Raw genomic sequence first — 26,506 nt, 5'->3', positions numbered from 1 at the left:
AAGAAAACCAGAGAAATACTAGTTTTATAGACTTTTCCTTTTCTGATTTACAGCAAGTAAAGGAAGAAAAATCTTTCCTGAAACTGGTTGTTTCTCACCTCCAGATCTAGTGGGTTAGTCAGTTTTGTCTTCTCTGTTTCTGCAGGATCTCTTCAGCAAGTCGGACCCATTTTTGGAAATCTATCGAATCAATGACGATGAAACCGAGCAACTTGTTTACAGAACTGAGGTAACCTTACCACATTCCCACCCCGGTTTCTTTGACAGCTTTTAATGTGTTTCTAACACTTTACTTCTGTTGTTATTGTACTTGTTCTCTAACAGGTGATTAAAAACAACCTGAATCCAGTGTGGGAGCCCTTCAAAGTGTCACTCATATCCCTGTGCAGCTGCGATGAAGACCGGAAGCTCAAGGTAGGGAACGTTTTAGAACTGTGACTGCAAAAACCACAGTCAGTGAGTCAGAAACTGCATGACCAGCGTGATTCAGCTGGGGTCAGCAAACAGGGCAGAACACTGAAAATACATCACTTTGATTTGTATATGGATTTTCTATGAGTATACCTGGGATATATGAATGAGTTGTTGTATGTCAAAAGTAGTAAACAATGTCTGTATGTGTGTGTGCGCCACAGTGCCTAGTGTGGGATCATGACTCCAGGGGGAAGCATGACTTCATTGGCGAATTCTACGCCAGTTTCAGGGAAATGCAGAAAATTTCCAGTGGAAATAAGGTCAGTGAATGGAGAGGTGGAGCAGAGCGGAGGGGAGGGGAGAGACAGCTGTGTAACAATTTTATCCTTTCCCAGTGTGCCTCTGATTTTTCTCTGCTGAAATCCAGCACACATGGAAGGAAAAAACAATGTCAGGCTGCTTTGATATGTTCAAAATGCCACAAGTTGTTGCTTTTGTTCTTTGTCTTTCACTTGCTTTTGTTCAAGGTGTCGTGGGACTGTATGAATCCTAAGTACAAACAAAAGAAGAGAAACTATAAAAATTCAGGAGTTGTCATTCTCACTGACCTCAAGGTAGGAAACTCCTGCAGAAACATGCTTCAGAAGAAGCAACACCCTAGAGAGAATCAGTCAGTGTTTCATTGTCTCAGTTTACAAAGCGGTATAGACACTGCTGCTGTTTCTGTTACTGTTTTATAAAGGGAAGACTTTCCAGAGCATTTTTAGTCTCCACTACATTTTCAGCATACAGCACAACATTTTTTTCTTACCTTTATAGCGAACAGATTTGGTGTGCTTTAATGACCTGGTGACATCATAACTTCTGCAGTTTTGCCTGAAAGATTTGTGTTTTTCTGCCTCGCAGCTTCACAGAGTCTACTCCTTCTTAGACTACATCATGGGAGGATGCCAAATTCACTTTACGGTAAATTAAACCGACTGTCTTTAATGACGCTTTGCTGTCACTGAATGCTGTTAACTGCAGCCTAGTTTCATGACTTACATATTGTGCTCGGCACACCGATCATGTTGCTACTCGATGAAGACTTTGGTATGTTTCCTTCTTTCCTGACCTTTTTGTTTGTGCACACATAGCTTTCTTGGAGGCAGTTTCATGAAATAAATTCAAATGTTCTGTAACTCTTGCCCTTTGGTTTGCCCTCTGTAGTGCACATTCTCGCTTTCTGGCTGGATCAGAGAAGCAATGCATGTTAATCATGAGGACTGCTGTGGTAGATGCAGTCCTCCCTTGTTGAAATAGCTAGCTGCTTGGATCTACTGTGTATGGGAGGTGATGCTGCTTCAGTCTATGTGGGCGTAAAAAAAAGAAGCAAGTTCTTACCTCTGATCATGTAATTTATACCGCCATTAGGTTTATTTCAGGCTCCCTCACTCATAATGGCTCGGAATATAATAAGCATTCAAGCAACCAAGTAAAAGTCTTTGCAGGAAGTCAAGTGCCAAAAGAAAAGCTTAACTGATTCTGATGAACTGTTCATGTTGCACACTCTGCAATTTCTTTTTCTTCCCACCAGGTTGCCATTGACTTCACAGCCTCCAATGGAGACCCCAGGAACAGCTGCTCCTTGCACTACATCAACCCTTACCAGCCCAACGAGTACCTAAAGGCTCTGATAGCTGTGGGGGAGATCTGTCAAGACTATGACAGGTTTGTCAATCTTTTGTTTCTCAGAAAAGGCTTTTTTTGGCCTACAGGGACTGTCACTGTCTCCTGTTGTGAAGCAGAGCTGCAGAGTGCTCCTCACATGCCATTTCAGTGGAATCTCTGCCAGTGAAAGGAGCCACTCCATCTGATCCACAGCATTAGGACTGTAATGGAAACAGTGCAGTGTTGAAACAGAAGGGCAGAGAACCCTGCAGGTCATTATAGCTTTGCTCGCCAGTTTTTTGTGACGCTATGGGAACCGAGCTATTGACCACCGGCTCCTTTCCCTCGCATTTATTCCTTCATTGAAATGAATTTGGCACTTTTAATTTTCTCTAACAGACGGGTTGCAGTTTTAAGAAAAAAGTCAGCGGTAACTTGCAGCTTAAACACCGTCGTTCACGATAGTAAATACATTTTAATCTTCTTATAGACGAGAAAACTGTTTGTACCTGGAAAAACTAGAGCAAGTAAATTTTTGCCTCTGCTGGCATTATTTATGCATGAGGCTAATCTGGGGCTTGAAGATGGGTCTTGGTGGCAGCAGTCAAGGACACTTATGCAGTTTTGTGGATGTACTCCTTTACGGTCATTTTGCATCAGGCAATTTCAAAGTAAACATTAGTTTCCTGTGTGCGAGATAGGTGACATTCTGATCTTTTTCACCCTGTCAGCCACCGGCATTTAAATCTTGCAGACATCAGATTTTGATGGACAGAGAGTAATTATCAAATATGGGGATTTCTTTCGAATCCATTCAGGCGTCGTAGATTGAAAAATAAATAAAATGAAGTGACACTAAAGTGTTTGGGTTAGAGTTGAACCCGGGCCATTGGATTTAGCCTGAGCACCCTGTAAACTAAACTGGCGCCCAGTTTAGGCACACTTGTTCTGGTAATGCGAATATCTAATTAGCCAATCACATGGTAGCACCTCATTCAAGATGTGGTCAAGACAAGCTGCTGAAATTCTAACCAAACATTAAAATGGGGAAGTGGGAAGTGAGGAAGTGACTCTAAACCTGGCATGTTTGTTGCTGTTGAGTATTTAAGAAAATACTGATTTATTGGAATTTGAATGGTCCAAAATATCCAGTCAAGGGCAGTTCTCTGGGTGAAAATGCTTTATTGATGAATAGCCAGAGTGCTTCCAGCTGATAGGAATGCAACAGGAACCCTTCAAACAGGACACCAGGTACCACTCGTGTCTCAAAGAACAGGAAACTGAGGCTACAATTTGCACAAAATTGGATAATAGAAGACTGGAGAAATGTTGCCTGGTCTGACGAGTCTCTATTTTTAATGCAACATTCAGATGGCAGAGTCAGAATTTGATGTAAACAACATGAAAGCATGGACCCATCCTGCCTTGTGCCAACATTTCAAGCTCCTGGCGGGGGTGTAATGGTTTGGGGGATATTTTCTCAGCACACTTTGGGCCTCTTAGTCCCAACTGAGCACCACCCGAGTACTATAGCTGACCATGTCCATCCCTTTATGACCACAGTGTACCCATCTTCTGAGGATAAAACACAATGTCACAAAGCTCAGATTAGCTCAGACTGGTTTCTGGAACATGGCAGCAAGTTCACACTTTAAGATGTTATGGAACAGGAGATTGTCATCATGGATGTGCAGCCAAGAAAACTTTTATCAAAAAAACGAAAAACTAAAGACATCTCCGTGTGTACCTTCTGTTATTTCATTATTTTCTACACAGTGCTATGTTGTTCCTGCCATGTTGATCAAATCATAATCATTCTTATGTAACTTTCATTTCCTGCCGCGTAGCTGCTAAATATTTTTAGTCTTGCATGTCACAGGTAGTAGCCTAACTCTACCTGCGAGTATGTGGCGCTTCTTGCTGTCGTGCTGTTTTACATGTCTGTCATAGTTTCTTTGCTCTCATGGAAAGCTGCATGTGGCTGCTTCTCCTGTGGATAGCTGACTGATACAGTTTCTTCTCAGCATCTGTTGCAGCGATTGGTCCTCCTTCTTAGCTCGCACAGGCTCATTACCCTGATACAGATGAACACATGCTGAGATAGGGGCTGACACCAGGATAGCAGGCACTTCAAAAAGAAGTGGGAGGCATTATGGCTGGAGAAATAACAGCATGGTGTAGAATCTGATGTAAAGACAGAGGTGGTGCAGCATGAAGCCTGTTTTCCTCTGAGGATTCCTCTTACTGTAAATACTGGCTGATGTACTGTAGTTATAATGTTTGACTTCAGTCATATGTATTTTTAATGATTGGCCAACAGAGCACAAATATTACAGTATCGATGTGTAAAAAAATATCTTTAGGAGACTTGCAGGTATTTGCTAATTAATGAAAAATAATTTGTGATATTATCTGTTTTGGAGAAAGACCCTCTCATCTGTCAAAAGTAAGCCAGATGAGGATTAACACCCCAACTCCTGATTTATGCAGATCCTCCTATTGAATATCAGGAGCACTGTCTGGCTAATTATAGCATGCAAGCGATAGCGCCAGAGACACTGAAATCCTGCCTGTGAATTTTCAGTTCATCTTTGTGGCTTTATCGCATCCATGTTTACACTGATGCACACCAGCATCATACATGGAAACATGTCTCTGGGCCAACAGCGGCTGCAAGTGTAGGCAGCCCTTCCCTTGGAATTGTTATTGAGGTGTAAAATGTGGGCAAGCAAACCTTTTAGCCTTTAGTGAATATAGGTGATGTGGGATTTTAGAGTCCGTGCAGAGGAGTGCATTACAGAGCTGGAGTGACTAGCTTTTGTCTGTGTGGGTAGAGGCTCGTTTACCTTGCTGAGAGGGCTATTACACCGGGCACATCGCCCTGTGGCTCCTCACGTGTGCTCACGAAGAGGAGAAAACTGTGACCTCCGTGGACTTTGGGCAAAATTCATATGATGAAAATGACTTGTGGCCAGTCTCCTCTGTTCTCTCGTCTGGGCCGATCCTATGTCATATCATATTTAATACGTTTCATGAAATGTATTTGCTGTGTTATCACAACAGTCCCGGGGCCAGGATAATCAGTTTTCTATGTAAACAATAACAGGAACAGAATACACGCCAAAGCAAAATTGGCTCAGCTTGAATAACTGCTTCCACATTAAAATATTTTCATTAAAGCTCTTTCTTTACACTGGCAAAGCTGGTAAAAACCAATACAAAACCCAAAACATTTTTTCTTTCCTATTATCTTGCATTGATACAGAATGCCTCGATGTGTTTGAAAGGTCAAAATCGTGGGAGTAAAGCCTGTATTCAGTTGGAAAGGAAGGCTGTTTTTTTTTCCTTGATGAAAATGGATTTAACTTCAGTTGAAAACATTTAATTGTTGAAGGGGATATTAGAGCTGCTTTCATACTGTCGTATCACTTGCCCAACCTATTGAACAGGAAGTCTATAAATGTCAGTGGAGCACTGTTACTGGAGTATTTTAGTGCATTAGCTGGAACACGTATTCAAAAATAAGAATACATTAATGTTACACGGGTACCTGTTTGCCTTGTGAGCCATAATCAGTGATGCCTTGAAACTACAAGCTGATAATTTATTATAGTCCCAGATTATGGCAAAGTCCTTAGATTGTAACATCAACAATAATGAGTACCTTGGAGATGCATAATACCCATTAACTATTTTATGTATATCATACGTGGAACTGCCAGTTATCACACACCGCGCAGTTCCTGTTGCCACTAGGCGGCGCCATAAGTGCAGCGTAATATAGGCACATAGATGTCTCCAGAGTCCCATCAAATGTCAAGTTTGGAAGAGACTGGACAATGTACAACTGAGTTTCTGGTGTTTCCTGTGGCGAATACATTTGGCGAGTCACAACCAGTGTTGGTCAAGTTACTTGAAAAAAGTAATCAGTAACTAATTACTGATTTTGTCCCCCCAAAAAGTAATCCCATTACTTTACTGATTACTTATTTTCAAAAGTAATTAATTACTTAGTTACTTAGTTACTTTTTAAAAACACGATTTACAACCTGAATAGGTAATAAAGCGATAGATCTTTCAGCCCAATTCTACTTTTTCTGCATAATCATCATACAAAATGTAATCAAATGGAAAAGTCTCTTTTTTTTTTAAAAAACTTGTTTTATCAGTTTTAATCTTTTAACTTTATGCATCAAGTAAAAATTTAATTATATGCAACATTCTCTGACTGGAAGAAATTTGTTTAACATTTAAACCTATTTTCTGCACATTCCAGCACATAAAATAAAATATTTTTTGTGTTTACACTCAATCTTTCAAATAGATGCAAGTAAAACACAGCAGAAAATAAATAAAGTCAAAGACTAGCGGTCCTTTTGCTCTATTTTCACCTGTAAAGCAGGAGTGGGGTAGGCGGAGGTTTGCCCTGGTGCAGGTGTGCCGCAGCGGTCAGTGGAAGAATCTGCGAGTTTCTCGGTGAATTTCCCATTACATCGTAGCACACGCACGTACTTTACTCGTTACTTTAAAAAGTAATCAGATTACAGTAACGTGTTACAAGTAACGCGCTACTGCCCATCTCTGGTCACAACAGACATGACCTTTTACGAAAATTCAAAAGCTTTGCAATTTAATGTTACTAAGGTCTTTAGATTGGACTCACCAAAGATCATGTCTGAAAATATCTTTAGCAGGAGTTTTTTTTATGTAAAAGGCCTGAAAATGGCAAAATAAATAAATAAATAAATTGCACTGAAAATACACTTTAAATCCAAAATGGCTGAGTTCCTGTTGGATTTTGGTTATGGTTCCAAGAGATCTCAGGACACTGCACGAGGCTGCCAAATTTCAGACAGATAGATGAAATGCAGTGCAGGGGATGATTTTTTGAAATGTTGTAGGTGGTGCTGTGGAGCCGTTTTACCATATTCAGTGATCAGAGCCCCCCCAAAAAACAAGAAAGCTGTCATTAGGCTTGAGAAGTGGGGCAAATTTCTTGACTTTTCAAGCTTGCCCAGCACTTCAACAACAATTTCCTCTTTCATGCAGAATAGGCATGGCACCATGGCATGCATCACCACATTGGTTTTAAGGTGAATGCAATCAGCCTGAGAGGAATAGTACAATCAAAATTTCATGGCAAATTATTGGAATTCACCAACATGCCCTTCAACAACAATCAAAAGCGCCACACTTTAATATAAGCAGCATCTGAAGTTTAAACTGGTCAAAGAGGAAGTTGTTTGGACAAAGTCAAAAGTTCAAAAAAGTATAAGGCCTGGTGGACTTCCTGTTGGGTTTCCATGAGTGGACCCCACTCGTGTGTAACAAACTTCATTCAAGTAGCTCGAACTATGTCTTGGTAGTACTTCATTAAAGATGTGTTAGGTGGCGCTATAGAGCAAAACTATTTTGAAACCATAAAATATGTAACTTTTCACCAGACTTTACACATGTGCTAATTTTGAGTATTTTTAGGCTTCATTACTTCATAAATAATAACAAATGGCGCAAATACAATGGGGCCTTCCCACTGTTACTGCTCAGGCCCTTATAACCAGTCATTTCTGTGGTAGTAAAATAACAATCCTGGTACAGCTATTACTAATTGCAGTACAACTAAAACTTGTCAAGCCAAAGTTAGTTCTTTCAATAGTTATCAGGCAGTTAAGAGTTATTGCTCCCTCTGAAAGTGTGAAAATCATCTCTGTGCCAGTGTTTATGTAAGTCCACAAACACCACAGTTAATCGAACACTTCTGATAGCTCTGAAAAGCTGCCTCAAAGCCACATTAGCCACTATAAGTGGATAAACAGCTCTCCAATCAACACTTGTCCATGCACCAAATAACACAACTTCCTAACACTGTGCAGTTTGCTGGCCACCCTCTGAGGCACCCACACCATGTCCTGAATAAATGAATAAAAGACATGATCTCAAAATGTTTGTTCAACCCCAAACCAAGAGCTGAAGATGTTGTTTGCGATTGCACGGAGCTGGGTTGGCTTGTCAGTGATGAAGGCATGAAATCGATAAATGTCCTGATAACAGAAGCGGCCATTAGACAAAGCTGTCTGTAGGCAAAGAGTCCCTGATGTGACTGAAAACAAGTCGTGACAGCTCCAGTGCTTACTCTAAATGCCCAGAAATTCCCAAAATATTACTGTAAATACGTTTTGTTTGCCGGAATACATTAGATTACTTTACAGGCATTACTGTATGTATTTGTATACTGCATATACAGTAGTTTTTTTTTTTTCAATAAAGCTAATGAACAGGATGCTCTAATGGGGTGTAACAGAAAGTGAGTGACCAAAACAATATCCTTCAGTTTCCATAATGCAACCCAAATGTGTCTTTTGCTCCTATCCCGCCTGGTTAAACCCATGCCTTTCAAAACAGATCAAATCAAAAGAGCAAAAATGGAAACAGGACAACGAGAACAAAGCTGAGCTGTAAGATATGTCATGAAGATATAAAAATCATGTCTTGTATTGTAGGTAGTGTGCATTTGTTGTGCATTTCATGTTTGAATGTCTGAGTGAATGCTAGAGGAAGATATTCCACACAGGTACTGTGTAACTGTGAGTAACTTTCCAGCATTGCTGTGCAGTGGAGTTACAGGCACTGAATCCCATTAGTGTGCTGCAAACACTTGCTGTCTACAGCTGAGAAGGTGTGGGGTTCAGGGTCAGGTTCAAGTTTACTTTAAAGCTGAACAGGACGTTGCTTTTTCATTTCATAAAGGATATCCATACTTAGAATTCAGACACGCAAATAAAATTGTAGTGGGCAAATATAATACACTTTATCTGGAGTGTACTATCTTGTTATTCATACAAACTGTGCACCCTGGCCTCTGACTGGAGGCAGCGAATCCAGCTTAACAGACTTTTGAAGTAATATCTTCCCATCTAAATGGTACAGTGAAAAATGAAGAGGCTAAAAATCGTTAGAAGCTCTGTGAACAGGTGCAAATGCTGTCTGCACTGACTGTGGGACAGATTTCAAATTGTAATTCAAGCTTTTAACACGTTCTAAAATGCAAACAAGCATGAGGTATGCCCTCAGAAATACAAACAGATGGATAAGCCATCAATATTTTCCAGATTGCAATCAAAAGGCAACCACAGATTAAAATGCAGTTGCTTTAATTTGTAACTGATTAATTTGCTTATCGTTTCAGTGACAAGCGATTTTCAGCTTTGGGGTTCGGCGCCAGAATCCCTCCGAATTATGAGGTGAGTATTTTTTGTGTGCATCTCTGTTCTCCCTTTTTACTCCTCTGTTCTAAACACTGTGCTTCTTCCAGTGATAATGATGTGTGCTGTATAGAAGTGTGCTCTTACCGAAACCAGGTATTTTCCACTAATCTGGGATTTGACGTTACGTGAGCCAATTTTCATGACCTGTTCCAGGACACAATTTGTCATTCAAAATTTCACATTTAAAACTAATTACCGAGGGTATTTTTATTCATAAGCCCCTCGTCTTAAAATATCCACTTGTCTCGAGAAAATATCACATTACAATGACACAGAAGCCCCAGAGTGTTGATGCTCAATTTACATAAGAATTCATGAGTGTGAGAGCATTTGTTTAAGCAAATTAGACTCGGGAACCGAAAGCCCTCGGTGATTCTGAATAGAGCCCCTGGGAGATGTCTGTCATGTGAACAGTGAGCACACACACACACACACACGGACACACACGGACGAAACACCATGCTCACATAGTCTATCAGACCAGAAGGGCCTGTGTTTAATGTAAGATTGTAATGTGCTATTCTTCAGTAGGAAACACTCATAATTATCATTTCAATCATGCTCAGCTTTGCAGCTCAATAATGCAAACTATTAATTTCTGAATTTGCCATAGCAGTGATTTCCTCACAGGAGCCAATTTTATTTAAACCGTGTCCTGTTGATCTATTGTCGCTGGTGGCGCAGGTGAATCTAAATTAAGCTATTCGATAAATCATAAAGTGCATCTGTGGACTCATAGGTTAGGGACTGTACTAGGTGCCAGAAGTGCGAGGGCTCTACTGACCGCGGTACCATTTATTATGCATTATGCATAAGTATTAAAGATGTTAATTTAATGCTAAAGATTTATCGCATACAGTATGAGCTGTGGGAATTAATGAATAAAAAAAGAATAAATAAATACATGAATAATAAATTTTTCTAACACAACACAAATAATACAAAACAAGTAACAAGTAGTTGAGTTGTAAAATTTAAAATCTTAATGGAGTCATATTATGTAAAAGAATCGCTCCATATATAAACAGATGCTGTTGGAAGGAGGGGCAAAGTTTGTATTATTTCTACACATTTCATTGCAAAATCTTTGACCTTTTTCATTTTACTATGAAGCCTTTCTTGGCTGTAACTGTTGATACTCGTGATTAAATGTGTGTTATCTAAATCTTAAATACAGAAGAAAAAAACTTCCAAAGGTTTAGTCAATAATGAAATTAGGATTGTTTTTGCACGTACGTCTCCTTGGTTTGCCTTTCAGACAACCACGATCTTCATTTGCATCTGGTCTTGGGCCAGTTGTTTTCTTCCAAGTGACCTCTTATGTGCTTCCCAGGTGGCCGGAAAGTATCCTTGATTTTTAGCTTGATTGTGACTGCCATTAGAGCCACCTGCTGAATGCAAACTGCTCAGGAGTGAGTGTGGCACATATTCATGCAAATAATCTCCTGACCACAGAGGCACATTCACAACAACTAGCGCAGTATTTTATACGATCAAAGGAACAAAAAAAAATGTTACGAACACTACAGTTTCTTTAAGATTGTAATATTAATGTCTGACTGTCATACAACAGTTGGAATAGCTCAAATGAAACTAATAATATTACCAGTGCCTAAAAATGCTCTGTTCCATCTAAGTGTCTCTGAAAGCTATATGTGAGCCAGAGGCACAATCAGAAGCACACAAATGGACCATTTAAAAGGGAGACGGCTGTTAATAGCATTATTAGACATTATAATGTCATTAATGTTACACTTGGGTGTTGTACTGCTGCGTCATGTGAGAAAGTCTGTTGTTAAACACTCTACACTGTGACTCACTTCAGGCTGTAAATCACGTTATAGACGTGATTTACAAAAGTGACGTTAAAAAAAAGTAGCCAGCTGGAGAAGAGTCAGTTGTCACTGATCTGGCTGACAGTTGGTGCCTGTGGGAAAAAAAAACAGTTTCTTGTGAGAGGATGGATTGAGAGGGGGATTTTATTTTTGCCAATTAAACAGCTTTGAGATAAACAAAATGTATCTGACATTTGGATTGCAGGGAAAAAAACATTTAAAAGAAGAGTGGGTGCAAAGCCTGTTTAAAAAAAACAGATATTAAGCACGTAATACATGCTTTATGCTCATTACTGTATAGTGTGACGAATAATTGGTTCGGGATATGTATACAAATAGCATAGATAGACTGCACCATTATGGGACATACGCAAGCCTCGTTAAAAAAACAATACGTGTCAAATTTCGGCAATATTTGATGAACATTTTAATCACAACTCTTGATGTTGTTGTCTGTTTACCACCTGATCTGATCTAGTTTGCCTTTGACTAATCTTAGGAAATGCAGTATTTCCCCTTGATTAGTTAAAAAAACAAAAAACAAAACCTAATCCTCTTGTTGGACAACCACGCGATGTGAGTCACTATTATATTTACCCTGTGTCTTATTATCCTGCTGTCTTGTGTTTACCTTATATGACTTTTCCATGTGTTTCCTGTTTTACTGTGTGCATTATGTTTTGTTTCACTTCCTGTGTCATTAGTTAGATTTAGTTCAGCCATGTACTCACCTGTTTCTTATCATCGTTATTGTCGTCCCGGGTATTTAACTGCTTAGTTTCAATCAGTTCGTTATCTTGTAATTTTCTAAGCCAAATGTGTGTTTCCCAGTCCAGTCCAGTCCAGTCAGCCAGTTGGTCCATTTGAAAAACTGTAATTTTTACTGGAATAACATGAGCACACAGAAAACTTGTCTTCAGTTTTGGTCAACTGCTCTTTTTGATTCTATTTAGATCAAACGTTTGTATTCACCTAACATTTTTTAACAGAATTGCAGTAAAAAACAAAACATGGAAGTAAAAAAAGGTTCGATTTCTTCACCAAATCCTAAATTGGAAGCCTTTCACACTTTCTCCTCTCGTTCCCCACTCACAGGTGTCCCATGACTTTGCCATTAATTTCAACCCAGAGGATGATGAATGTGAAGGTAGGTTGAAGGGCTTTGTTTACTTCCACTGATAGTAGTAGAAAGAGCATCTACACCACCGGTAAAATAACACAAACTAATTAGGTGCAACCATTTCTGTTTCTCTGTAATTTTGTACTTACTTAAAAGTTAGTGTTTTAATGTGATAATATTCATGGATTTCATAACTGATTGGTTGAAACCTAAAGTGTCCGTCTTCAAATTGTGAAAAACAACAACAAAAATAATTCAGGCCAAGTTTGTTAGTATTCAGCAAATGAGTCATCTGACTGTACACTTCAGCCTGGACTTGTTAACTGACAGGTGTAGGTGCCTGTGATGATGTTTTCTTCAATCCGCTCTTGCTTTGATCAGAGATCCAAGGAGTGGTTGAGGCATACCAGAACTGCCTTCCTAAGATCCAGTTGTACGGCCCTACCAACGTTGCTCCGATCATTAACAGGCTAGCCAAGGTGGCGGCAGGTGACGGCAACATTAAAGATGCTTCTGTGAGTGCACATTTTTACCCTTACTTTTTTTTCTCCTCAGAAATATTTGGTTCTTTATTTTATACGGCCTTTTTGTTTTTCCCGGGGTTTCTTTTTGCCTCCCAGTGAAATTCCTCAAGACAGCATTGCTAATAGTAGCAATTTCCTTTGGTCCAAAAGAAGTAGGAGCCCATTATAAAACAAGCAGTACTTTTTAAATCATACAGAGCTGTATTGACAATATTTCATTCAACATATTTTGATATCATTTCCTTTTTTGTACAGCAGTTAAAGTGTGTCTAATAGAGTTACTTGCTGCTCATGTTTCCTAATGCTGAGAGTAAAGACTCAGGATTTTGATCCACCGCCTGCACAGACATTGTGTTCTGAACTATTACACATACTGTGATTGCACTGACCTTCATTATAATTTATTCCTAAATGTCAGTCTGCCTTTTGAACAGTAACAGCAAACAAACTTCGACTCATTGGACCAATCTGAAGTGTTTACAGTACATTGTTCCATGTTAGTATCCTGGGTCCATGCTGCTCAAGTAATTACACACTTGAAATTAATTTTGCGCACACGGACACACATGTGGTGTCTCTGCTTGTGATCTAGTTGTTCTTTATCTTATGCTCCTTTTTTTTTTGATTATTTGTTTTGGACTCTGTTGTTTTCTATGTAACATTTTTGACTAACTGACACAAACACATAATCTTTTCTACTCAGCAGAGGCTGTAAAATGATCCAGAACAGCATGAAAGGCCTCCTTCAGATGACAGCGCACACTGAGCTTAGAACCACATGTTGCGGTTGAAATGGGTTAACGTTAGCATGGATTAATTCACAGTGAAAGGTTTTATCTTCTTCCAGCGATACCACATCCTGCTCATCCTCACGGATGGTGTAGTGACTGACATGGCAGACACACGTGAAGCCATTGTACGAGCCTCCTACCAGCCTCTCTCCATAATCATTGTTGGTGTGGGCAATGCCGACTTCACAGACATGCAAATTTTGGATGGAGACGATGGAGTCCTACGCTCACCGAAGGGCGAGCCGGTCCTCAGAGACATTGTGCAGTTTGTGCCCTTCAGAGACTTCAAAACGGTCAGTCCTTCTCTCCATCTGTCTGCTTTTGTTGACTTGTTCAGGATTCCTTTCAATCCTGCTCTGTGTGACTGCTTAGCATGGGATGCTCTCAAAAATAATAATTATTATAATTTTATTAAGCCCTTGTCATTTAAAAGAATAAACAGGCAGCTTTTGCTGGTTTTTCAACTGCTACAGATGGCCATCATGGACTGGAGGAAATCCAGAAATGTGCACACACAAGAACGGTTTCTTAATGTTGTTACATCCAATTAGTAATTTTTCCGATGTATAATTGCACCGTCTGTTATAGATTCTTGTTCATGTCTCCCTATTTTCTGAAAATATGCACAGAATACACGGAATAACGAGTTAATGCATAAACTAAATAAAATCTTTTCCTGACTCTGCATTCATCTGATAGTACACATCAGCCAATTCAGCCACAACCATCAAAACGCCATATCAGTGAACACATTTCAAAGTAATGTTGTTCATTGCTTTGCTGGAATTACAGAGATTCGGACAGTCAATGCAAGAAGAACTAAAGCTGTTCTGGCCACTTCTGATGAATCAGATTCATTTTAATTTACTTACTGCATATTAGGTTAGTGTTTCAGTCTGAAACTATCAGTTCATGCAAGTCACTTAAGTTGAAAATGAATTATAAGATATGTTGCCACATTTATGTTGCTGTAATGTATATATATAACTTTATGCTACTGTGCAACTGTAGATTGCCCCTTAATAGTAAGAAAAACACGAATAAATCAGTGGCAATACAGTAAAACAAACACTGCAGGACTTATTATTTTGGTTTATGTAACTCCTGGGAGTGAGACAGAACAGACTTTGTACAGAGTAATGCACACAACAGGTGCCATCTAACAGAGGTCTTACTCTGACGTACTTTTAAAAATTTGTCTGAAACAAAGAACATCATTATTGCCACCAGAGGCTCTAGATGTAGATGAGAAACCTTATAACCTTTATGTTCCTTATCACAGATTAAAACAATATTTAACAATTGTCTTAACAACTCCAGCTGTTCTCTAACTTTGTTGCAGGCATCACCTGCCGCCCTGGCCAAATGTGTTCTGGCAGAGGTGCCCAGCCAAGTAGTAGAGTACTTCAGCCACAAGGCCATCTCTCCTATGAGTCCTATGAGGGACTTACCGACTCCCATCCTCAGCCCAGTTGCCACCAGTCCAACAGAATAACTGCACACCCTGTTCCCGCGACCAAGCTTTGACCACAGCATCAGTCTGGCAAACTGAGAAGGATGCTTGTCTCACTTTGGACATAAACTGGAGAAAAAAACCTTCTAAATGTGTTGTCGCTCGTGTATTTCATTTTTCAAAACAAGCAAAGTGTTTACACAAGGACGGTACTACAGAGATTGTGGGTTATGTTTCTGCGCTCAGTGCGGATTGAGCACTCGTCTCTGACTGTGCAAATCGACCATCCAGCTGTTTCAGCATCAGGAGTCCTGGAGGATTTTTTCCCCCCATGATTTTTATGCATGCAGACAAATCCCTTAGTGACGATCTACTGATCGCGGCAGGCTTAATATTCTTTGTTGCCCATGAAGTTCAGCTTTTCCCCCTTATACATACAGTGTGTTCAGATATTGTTTTGGAGAGGTACTATACCAGATGATTTTATCGCAATTTGATTGTTTTAACTTAAGTATGGACGTGTGGATGGTTTAAAATAGTTAATAACAAATAAACAATTTGCCCTGCAAATCAAAATCTGTCTGCAGAATTGGCCAAACAACCCATGACCTGACATTGGAATAAATGAAAACGGTTGCTAAGGCTTAAAAGCTTTTTTTTTTCTTCCAAAAGGCAGCAACCATAATCAACAAATCAAGAGCAGCCCTCATTGCAAATGCAAGAACTGGCACTACTACTTCTTGGCAAACAAAAACAATTAGTGCCATGTGTGATTGACAGTTGGACTGTACAGGTTGCCAAATGTATGTATCCTGTGTAAAATAAGCGTCTAAATAACAGCTCTGAACCATTTTCCAAGAAAACCTGATGAAAAAACAGCAGCAATGGAAATATCTTTGTTGAGCGCTCTCATGCCAGACTTGTTCATCTTGAACTTCTGTGAAACTGCAAGCGACATAATAACTTCAGCAATCTGCAATATTTGCTACAGCTTCAGCTCTTGGTGTGCTTTTTCAGTTGTAACAGGGAGCCGAAAAGACAGAGCAAGACAGGAACGGAAGATGTGTTTGGGTGGTTGTGTAGTAGCGAAAGGTTGTAAGGCGCTGCCTTTTCTGCGGGTATCCGTGAGCAAAGCTCGAGTAACATACTCTCAAAGAGCTAATCGATGACTGCGCCCTATTTTTGGTCTCTTGTCTAGTGGCTACGATGTAAGCTGTGAAAGTCATGCTTTTTGTCGGGTGAATCCTTTCCCTCTGAATTGTCCATCTTTGTTTGTTGTCATCTCTAAACCATGCAGGTTGTACTTTCTGCAGTGACTTCTTTTTATAGATATATTTCCGTTCCTTTTTTGTGCTGCCTTTTATATGAAATATAATTCTACTTGATGTTTGATGATAGATTTAATGGGTGAGAAAGACAAGAAATGAAAGCACAAGTGAACCATTAGCGCTGTTATGCACAACTTAATATATCCATTACATTTACATCAGATAGATCAATCTAAAACAATAGTATGACTGGTCACCAAATTTCCATTTTCTTCAGCGTTTCATAATAATAAAAAAGAAAAATGTCGATCCATGATAAACTGTTCTTTATTTCACTTCCATCTAACTCTTGCCTGAAGGTTTCCCGTTTACTGGATGGAGACCTTTGATTTTGCTGTTCTATTGAGCTTCACAATGTTCAGTATATAAAATACGTAACCTTCATTTTTATTTATCCTGCCTGAGCTTTGTCAGATTGTCTTCATATTGTTCAGAGTGTAGCCCGTAACCCGTGTCAGTCAGAAAAAGCTGTCATGTTTTGCCCTTATTACTAATGCTACAGTGCTTAAAGCACAGTCTCTAAACTGAAACGCTTTGCAGCAGAAAAACAAGTTGCTGTTTTTTAAAAATATATATATATTATTATTGTTCTGTGAATACCTGTGTGGATATTGCAATCTAAAGAAGAAAAGAGAGACTGTGTGTTTAAGCTACTGGCAATTATTTTTCAACGAGTGTGCAAAAAGTCAACAGCACCAGATAGTCCTTCAAAAGGCGTCCTCTTGGCATTCAATTAATTTTCAAGTGTACAAATAACCTTGACAACAAAAACTTTTGCCTAATCAAGTAACTATTTCCAAGAATGCAGATTTCACCTCAGCATTACATTTTTACTGATCAACACTCATTCAAAAGATTTTTACGTTTTGAATGAAATCTCTCCCTGAACTAAAGAAATCCTATATTTTTCTTAGTATTGTGTTCTCCTTTGGTATTCAGTTGCATATGCAAGGTTTGCTTTAATGACAGTGTTAATAATTACAAGTTTAAGCCCCACAGAAAGTGTTAAATTCCCCATTAATCATCTGATGACCATTGCTTAAAAACGTGATCATACAGTAGTGAGTTTCAGTAAAAATAAATAACATGAGCGCTCCACGACTGTCAAGCTGGATAATGTGCAAATTATACTCTAACACGGTTTGGCTCTTCTTTATTTGACCCTGTACTTCGTATATTTATCTACAATGGTGCATTTGCACTGTGAATGATTCTGAATGGTGACAAATGCACTTGGAAAGAAACCACTCTGTCACTGCCAATAAATGTACAGGAAGCAAATTAAGTCTTTACAGCTACTCCATCATGCACATATCCACTCCAAACTACAAATACTAGTCAGACTTTGATTTGTCCTCTAGAGTTTAACCACCCTTCCCCAGACACAGATTATTGACTTCCCATGAAAGCACCTAAACACAGCTACCTCTGCTGTCAGCTGCTTTTTGAACTTTGATGATCAGCTATTGAGGATTCTTCTGTCACTGTGGATCACAGGATGAGACCTATTGATTCAGCAGGCCTTGATTCAGAGCTGTACTCGGTTACTCGAATGTAAATAATCCTGGAGGGAATTGCGTCTCACAGCTGAAGCGTAGAGCCATGTTACCAGTTTACAGCGGCGTAGGAATAAATGTAAAAATGAGGAAATTCTCGGCTGGAATAATCAGCATCTGAAGATTTTGGCTGGTTATTCAGAAGTTTTGACTTTCCTGCATGATGAATAATTGTTTTGCTGTTCATGCATCTTAATACAGTCCTTATTATTCTCCTGTAAATGATTTACAGCACAGAAAATGTTGCCATTCTTGGATAATTACTGTAACAAAAAGCATTTTTTAAGAGATTTTGTCAATGAAGCAAGCTTTGTACTTTATCACAATTCTTTAGCTGCCACTTATTCTAATGAAATATGGCAGGAAGTGCAGATATCAACTAGTATTTCTGTTCCTTGAGGGCAAACCAGCTCCCTTATTAATAACTAGAAGACATCCATGTTCATTCTGTGATTTGTGCCTTAACGTGGCAATACGCTTTTTGTCCCCTGTAACTTACAGTATCTCACTCTACGCGACTCTGCCTCAGGTTATGAGCTGCTCTGGCTCAAATGGTTCATTCCCTTATACCTTTAACATTTGCATGAGATGGGATTTTAAAAATGATCAGTAATTAACCACAGAATTCAGGCTAAATGTTATCCCTTATAAGCAACTTTAGTTTGCTTTTAGCATCAACAATGCTTCATGGCTTATCTAAATTACAAGGGGTGTTTGATGGTTGTACAGCAGTGATGGATGGGTCTTCTATGCTTCACCAGATTTTCCGCAAACAAATCTTCGAAATCTTTACTCAAATCAATTAAAGATCCTATTCTGTTTCCATTTCCTTTTAACTGCAATGATTCAAATATGGAATGCTGAAATAATAATTGTGCGCTTGTTTGCAAGAACTGCCCTGAACCCAGGCATCATCAAGGCTCAACAAACTTAATTCGATTTTTTTTTTTTAATAAAATAAACGGCATTCTTATTCTAATGAGAATTTATCTACTGCACCATAATGGTGCAATCAAGAGTTAACTAAAGCAGTAAGACCGCAGTGCATGTGCCCATCTTGCTCTGCAGATTGGAAAAAAAAAGCTGTGAGGAATTCACTGAGCTACTTATTCTCCCTTATCTATTCTTGCACTATTGTCAGACAAAATTAACAAGTCATAGGTTTTACACCTCCTCGTTGTATCGGAAATTTCCCATGCACTCTCTCTCTTTCTCTCTATCTTTCCCCTGCTCAGCAGAGTAGGGTTTACAGTCCATAACTGTAATATGAACCTGGTGTAACTGCCGGCCCCGTGGCCAACAAGGATCCCATGCATCATTAGTAAATATTTGATTTCTTTAAAAGGAAAAAAGGGATTTATTGCATGCATACTTTTATTGTTACGCTGTGCTGTACAGTCATTCCTTTGGATTTTATGATATGCTAATATGCAAGCCTGCATTTGCACAAACCTCTGTTCCTGTAGTTTATGCTCTTTGTCTTGCAGTTAGGTAAATAAATCTCATCATTTAAGTGAAAATGTCTCTGGGGTTTATTGTAATTAAATAAACGATTAATTACTGAATGATTCAAATCTCGAATCAGCATTAATCTGTTTCTTTTGTCATCTAGCTTCTTCTGATCCTACTCATATATTCCAGTGATCATCTCACAAAACATTTCCTCGCCTCACGCTGCCACACAAGCAGGATGAAAAGAAAAAGCGATACTGATGTGCTTGGTAAAAAGTAGGTTAGGCTATCAGCTACACATTTGCTTTGTGTGGTTTGCCGATGCTGTGAGTACCTTGCATGGAAAGAGGGACTAAGCCTACTCTTTAATTCCATCAGACAGCTCCTTTCATTTAACGGCTATTGTTGAGAGCACTGAATAACGGTTGTTTCCATGGTGACACCTACTTGTGGGGAGACGTAGACCTTCATTTTTGTCAGATTCAGGGACAAAGATGCAGGATGTGGCGAGGACTCTGGCAGGAGGTCATCTGTACATGTTTTATGAACGAAGGAGGGGTTTGAATGTGATGAAAACTGTTTTTATCAAGGCCACTAAATGTCCAGGATGGCTTTGAGCCTCAGGTGGGCTCTGAGTCCAGTATAGACGGCTTTTCCTTCTCTCGCTGTCGGGCTCTCTTCTGCAGCCCTTTTTGTGCCTGGTTGACTGATTTATGGCCACAATTAAAGAACACTCACCATCGCTTAACATTCACTGGCAATAAAATCAACAACAGGCTTGCACCCTGGGACAAGGTGCTGTTGTTTAGTGAAAGCAGCTCATTGCCTCCATGCTATCACATTACTTTTAATGACTTTAAACTCAGCTGGGCTTCCCTCGCCCTGGTATTACTTGGAGGTCTATCTGGAGGTGCTGCAAAAGCAGTAAGGACAGGAGGAGGACTCATTGGTTGGTTTTATTCTCAGTGGCTGGTTGCCTGTAATGAGGAAATGACTAATAAGTGATGGAGAATGGAAAATCTCTGTAGTAATTAGCTACTCCCCCTTCCCCAAGGGAACAGTACACACCTTTGAAATGCTTCCAGTAAGCTTACCCAGTGTTATCGCTCACATGCCCGTTATTCTCCTGTTACTTTGTGCACATACATGTATGTTTACGCATAGACATAGACACAAGTTAAAGAATAAAGCTGTTAATAATGCTTTTGTGAGGAGCACCTGTGCAAGTTACAAAAGGAAAAGCAATTCCTACGATTACATTATATTATCTTCAAATGATGCCGTGTTCTCAGGCACCAGCAGCTTTCTCAGCACCCTTGGTCGATCATGCATGCAGAGAGCTTGATTGAAGCGAGTCTCTTCAAACATGTCAATAGATGAGTCATCTGGAATCAGGATTCAAGCATCCTGATAAGGAAGAAGAAAAGACACAGCGCCACAGAGGAGAATGAAGTTTGGATTCCGAGTTCAATTAAATTCACTTTGAGAAAATGTTGTGCAGTCAAGCAATGTCATCCCGTGGTCCTGAATCGTGCCTCATTTGTTATCGCACTCTCCCGCACCCTTGTGCCGTCCACTGACATTCTCTCTTTTCATTTCAATTTTCACATTTATTTTGCAATTCAAGAGCCATTGTTACTGCTTGGGAGAAAACAAAAAACGTTCAGCATTCAGAAACTATCAGCATTCAGTGTAAGTTTTCCCATAACACAAACACTTAATGTGAAACCCCTCATCATAATACTGTGAGACCTTAGGAGGCTGCGTGCTTGAGATAAATGCTAATGCAAGGATGACAATACAGTCATGGTGACAATGCTAATATACTTTTAGCAAGAAATGTTTACTAGGTTCATCCTCTTTGTTTGCATTTTCTTACTAAATATGCAAATTAAACAAAAAGATGCAGGTGAATTTGGTGGGTAGGTCATTAATTTCGCAGGTGTGTTTGTAATAAATCAAATGAGAAAACTGCAATGATGACAATTGCGGGAGATTTAAAGTTAAGGGATCACTAAAGTTATTACACTTTCATCTATCCAGTCGACCCTTATTCAATCTCAAGAAATCATGTGTGGACAGTCCTTTTTTGTTCAGTGACATCTGTCAACACGAAAAGAAAGGAGATAAAGCACAAAGAGAAGAGGCATTATCACAGCTGGTTAAATAAAAATCAACTTTCCGTTTACTCAACATGGTCAGTTAGACAAGATAATTAAAATGCAAATTAATATGAGTAACCATAACAAATTGCAAATAAAATAAATATTCCACCCATCCACTTTTTTTGTTTCTGCTTATCCGTTGCTGGAGCCTATCCCAACTGAGAGCCTGGGTACACCGTGGACAGGTCGCCAGCGCTCATTTTTACACCCACGTCCAATTTAGAATCACCAATGAACCCAACAGGCTGTCTTTGTACTGTGCGGAAGAAGTAAATATTCGACTGATAAACGAGGTAATTAAAATGTGAAATAAAATACAGTGGCGTGAAACTAGTAGAGGTGCCCTGATTTAAAAAACAAAAACTTAAAAGAAAATCACATTTGTAAAAGGTTTGAGTGTATTGGGTTTTGTATTTTTCCTACTGGAGTTGGGAGAAACGAAATTAAAAGCAGCCTCTTCATGTTCAGAGCTAAGAAGAATCTCAAAGGTGAAGTTTTAATTTTCCAGTAGGGACTGGTGCCAGTGACTCTCACATCTCTCTTTAAGCGAAGCCCACCTAATGTAATTATATGTAATGAGATGATATGTACTGTAGGCATTGTCAGGTGTAAGACACATAAGATGTTAAGAGGATACATGCCTATAAATCATCTCCGTCTAGGCAAAATGGCCCAAGAAGGAAGCTCATTATACAAAAGTACAGTGTCTCCGTGCCACAGCCCTAGATCCATCTACACCTCTGACACCAACAGATATAGTCGTATAAATTAGACTCCCTCATAAAATCACAACTCTAACTCTTCTGTTTCCCACCGGCATAGCGTCTCCCTTCCCTCTCACTTCCATCCTTTCAGCTTTACTAAAACGATGTGAGAATCCTACCTGCAATGGAGTCACACAACCGTGGCGTTATCAATACAGAGATCTAGATGAGTTAGAGTGGGAGAGCCATCTTCCAGTCTGTCAAGATTTTTTATTTTTTCACCTATGCCACCCTTTTTTATTTCTCGAGTACCGTAAGCAGAAGTGATCATGGATCACTGGCTGCTTCATTTTTGTTAAAAGTAAAAAAAAATTTAAAAAAGCAAAAATACTGTAATCAAAGGAGCAAAAGAAAATACTGTCCTGATTCTTCTGCAAAGGAGGTTTTGTCTTTGGTAGATTCTGTCTGTAAGCATGACAGCTTAACATGTTTTGAATGAGTCCTGATAAAACTTGTAGGGGTGTAGATCAGGGGTCATGTTAACAATCCATTAAAATTTGGCTACCGTGGTCTTCATGTTCAACTTAATGATTTATTGAATAAAAATGTATTCTTACAAATGTATAGTGTTTATTGTCAACGTATAAAAAGTACCATATAAGGATTTCGAATGCCATGCCGCAGTTGACGTCTAACCTTTCCTTCAAGGTCAATAAATTGATTTTAAGGTCAACAGTGACTTTTTAATGATATAATTAGAATACATGTACTATAATCCTGAATAATTATTATTTCTTATATATATATTATGGGTTGTTCTTTGCTTTTGTTTTCACTGGACCACATGCTTTTTAAAAGTATGTTTAAAAAGAACAAAGAAGACATACAAGGTATAATACTATACAGTATATACTGCATAGAGACAGAGCTACCTTGGTGGAGGTTTTCTTGTTTGACTTTGGACTTATTCTGAATTTTATCAGGACCTGTTGCAGTCAGTTTTTGTGTTTACTCATCCACCAGACACAATGTTAATGCTCACCTGGGAATGTACACACTATGCTCTCACAAGGCATAAAAAGCACTGGGTCACTTTTTCTGACTCTTTTCATAATAAGACGACAGACATGCTGGAATACTGCTTCACAATTTCATTGGGCAAAGGTTACTTTGGGTTTTTGCTAGATTATGTAACTGAGGAACCTGAAGGGTGAAAAGTAATCTATAGAGGAGCTGCAAATATTCTGCTGGGTTGGGATGATTGGCAGTTACGTGCTAATCGGGTTAAACAGAGCGGTGTACACATGCTCGTGCTAATTGTTGGAATCAGCAGTAGAGCTGTACAAATGCAGAAATGTTATGATGTTGACTTTATAATAAAAGGAATGGAAAGGTGAGCCGATGATGCTGTTCAACACATTATCAAACAGTTCAAGTTACACTCCAGTGCACATCCACTGGCCACTTTATTAGGCATACCTGTTGTCAGAAGTATTTAATCAGCCAATCACATTTTAGCAACTCAGTCCATTTAGGCATGTGGACATGGTCAAGGCATGGCTATTAGCGCCAGATAGACTGGTATGAGTATATCAAAAACTGCTGATCTACTGGGATTTTTCCACATAACTGTCTCTAGTGCATGGTGTCAAAGAGAAAAGTATCCAGTGAGTGGAATTTGTCTGTGTAAAAATGCTTTGTGTATCCCGAAGGAAAATGGTCAGACTGCTCTGAGCTCATAGAAAGGCAACATTAACTCAAATAACAGGTGGTTGCAATCAAGGTATGCAGAAGAGCATCTCTTGATGTACAACATGTTGAACCTTGAACTAGATTGGGCTACAGCAGTGGAAGACCACACAAGGTAGACACAACTGTCAACTATGAGCTACAGCTGGTGAAATAGGTGAAACTAACAAAAGAATATAAAACAAAAAACAAAATAATATATAAAACAAATAAAACTAAGCTCTTTAGTACCACCTGAGCATTGTTCAAATTGTACAACCCACATCAGCTGAACATTTCCACTGTGCACCCATCTTCTGATAGCTGTTTCTAGCAGGCAACATGTCAGAAAGCTCAAACTGGTTTCTTGGACATGACAATGTATCTGCAGCAGCTGTGCAATACTATTGTGTCAGTGAATCCCTACTATTAAGAATCCAGGCAGTTCTAAAGTCAATTGAGGATCCAACCTGTTACTGGCAAAACGTAACTAATCTCCAGTTAATCTTATGTCGAACATAACTGATTTCTGTTGTGCTATACTTTTAGCTTAGTTTCTCCCATCAAAACACTGTATTATATTCTACTGTTTTGGGCATTTTTTGTATATCAATTCATCTGACAGAAAGTGTAATGTTCATGTTAAAAAAAGAGAATCCCCCTTTCTCACTTTTGCGCATTGGCATTTAAAAGTCAAGAAAAGAGCAAGAAATGCCAGTATCGCTGATAACACTCTCAATCCTCACTGAAGCACACTGCAAGCAAAAGAGAGTAAAGCACATCACAAATGAGCTTTACACACACACACACACACACACACACACACACACACAGACACACACATATGGTAGTTCGATGGTAGGGAACAAACTACCAGAAGGCAACGTTGCAGACATAGAGGGCAGTTACAAGTACCTGGGGATCCCACAGGCAAATGGGAACCATGAGGAGGTCGCTAGAAAAGCTGCAACCACCAAGTACCTGCAGAGGGTCAGGCAAGTCCTAACAAGTCAGCTGAACGGTAAGAACAAGATCTGGGCTATCAACACCTACGCCCTGGCTGTGATCAGGTACCTTGCTGGGATAATAAGTTGGCCAAAGCAGGAGATAGAAGCCACTGACATCAAGACCAGGGAACTCCTAACCCTGCATGGAGAGTTCCACCCCAGGTCCAGCACCCTGAGGCTGTACGCTAAGGAGGGGGCCGATGAGTGTCAGCACCACAGTCCAGGATGAGACAACAAACATCCACGAATACATCAGTAAGATGGCCCCAACCGACCGCGTGCTCAGTGAATACCTCAGGCAGCAGAAACCCAAGAATGAGGAGGAACCATCATGGAAGGACAGGCCCCTGCACGGTATGTACCACCGGCAGATAGAGGAGGTGGCTGATATTCAGAAATCCTACCAGTGGCTGGACAAAGCCGGACTGAAAGACAGCACAGAGGCACTAATCACAGCAGCACAGGAACAAGCTCTGAGCACAAGATCCACAGAGGCTGGGGTCTATCACACCAGGCAAGACCCCAGGTGCAGGCTGTGTAAAGATGCCCCTGAGACAATCCAGCACATAACAGCAGGGTGCAAGATGCTAGCAGGCAAGGCATACATAACCAAGTGGCCAGCATAGTGTACAGGAACATCTGTGCCGAATACGGCCTGGAAGTCCTGAGGCCAAAATGGGAGATGCACCCAAGGGTGGTGGAGAATGACCGAGCTAAGATCCTGTGGGACTTCCAGATACAGACGGACAAAATGGTGGTAGCTAACCAATCGGACATAGTGGTGGTAGACAAACAGAAGAAGACGGCCGTAGTGATAGATGTACCGGTTCCAAATGGCAGCAACATCAAGAAGAAAGAACATGAGAAACTTGAGAAATACCAAGGGCTCAGAGAAGAGCTCGAGAAAATGTGGAGGGTGAAGGTAACGGTGGTCCCCGTGGTAATCGGAGCACTAGGTGCGGTGACTCCCAAACTAGGCGAGTGGCTCCAGCAGATCCAGGAACAACATCCGAGATCTCTGTATCTGGAAGTCCCACAGGATCTTAGCTCGGTCATTCTCCACCACCCTTGGGGGCGTCTCCCATTTTGACCTCGGGACTTCCAGGTTATACTTTGCACAGATATTCCTGTACACTATGCCGGCCACTTGGTTATATACAAAGACCAGGGTGCATCTGTGGTTCACCATAAACTAGCAACAGACAACCTTGAACATGCATTTTTTTATGTAGCAGAATCAATTATTTGATATTTCATACACATTTCTTTCCAACATAAGGCCTAAGATGGAAAAAGCTTATCATATAAAAAGATTGATTTCTTTGTCAGGTTATGTGATTCAAGTTCTTTTTTCTCTTGATGAGCTGTATTGACCAGAAAATTACACTGCAAATCAAGTTCTTCCACATTTATTGATCTCAGCGTGTATTTACAAGAGTGAACGCTATTCCTACTCATGAGGAGAATCCGAAAACAGCACCAAGGTGTGTTTAAATTGGGTTTGTGAAGAGGCT

At 39.8% G+C, this 26,506-nt stretch overlaps 1 protein-coding gene across 4 annotated transcripts in view; it reads left to right on the top strand.

Moving 5' to 3' along the window:
• Positions 1-18,883, top strand: part of cpne7 (copine VII) — a 35,979-nt gene extending 17,096 nt beyond the window's left edge. For all 4 annotated transcript variants that reach the window (XM_005929548.3, XM_042220543.1, XM_042220542.1 and 1 more), the window contains 11 exons: positions 146-229; positions 325-414; positions 636-734; positions 942-1,028; positions 1,321-1,380; positions 1,991-2,124; positions 9,251-9,305; positions 12,260-12,311; positions 12,666-12,799; positions 13,656-13,892; positions 14,942-18,883. In XM_005929548.3, coding sequence (XP_005929610.1) covers positions 146-229; positions 325-414; positions 636-734; positions 942-1,028; positions 1,321-1,380; positions 1,991-2,124; positions 9,251-9,305; positions 12,260-12,311; positions 12,666-12,799; positions 13,656-13,892; positions 14,942-15,094 — 1,185 coding nt within the window. In that variant the 3' untranslated portion in view covers positions 15,095-18,883. The remainder of the gene's footprint in view (positions 1-145; positions 230-324; positions 415-635; positions 735-941; positions 1,029-1,320; positions 1,381-1,990; positions 2,125-9,250; positions 9,306-12,259; positions 12,312-12,665; positions 12,800-13,655; positions 13,893-14,941) is intronic.
• Positions 18,884-26,506: the final 7,623 nt, after the last annotated feature.

This window comes from Haplochromis burtoni, unplaced genomic scaffold (assembly GCF_018398535.1).
Source record: "Haplochromis burtoni strain Fernald_Lab_line unplaced genomic scaffold, NCSU_Asbu1 Contig_50, whole genome shotgun sequence".
Classification (NCBI taxonomy): Eukaryota; Metazoa; Chordata; class Actinopteri; order Cichliformes; family Cichlidae; genus Haplochromis; species Haplochromis burtoni.
This window is presented reverse-complemented; position numbering and strand designations above follow the sequence as displayed.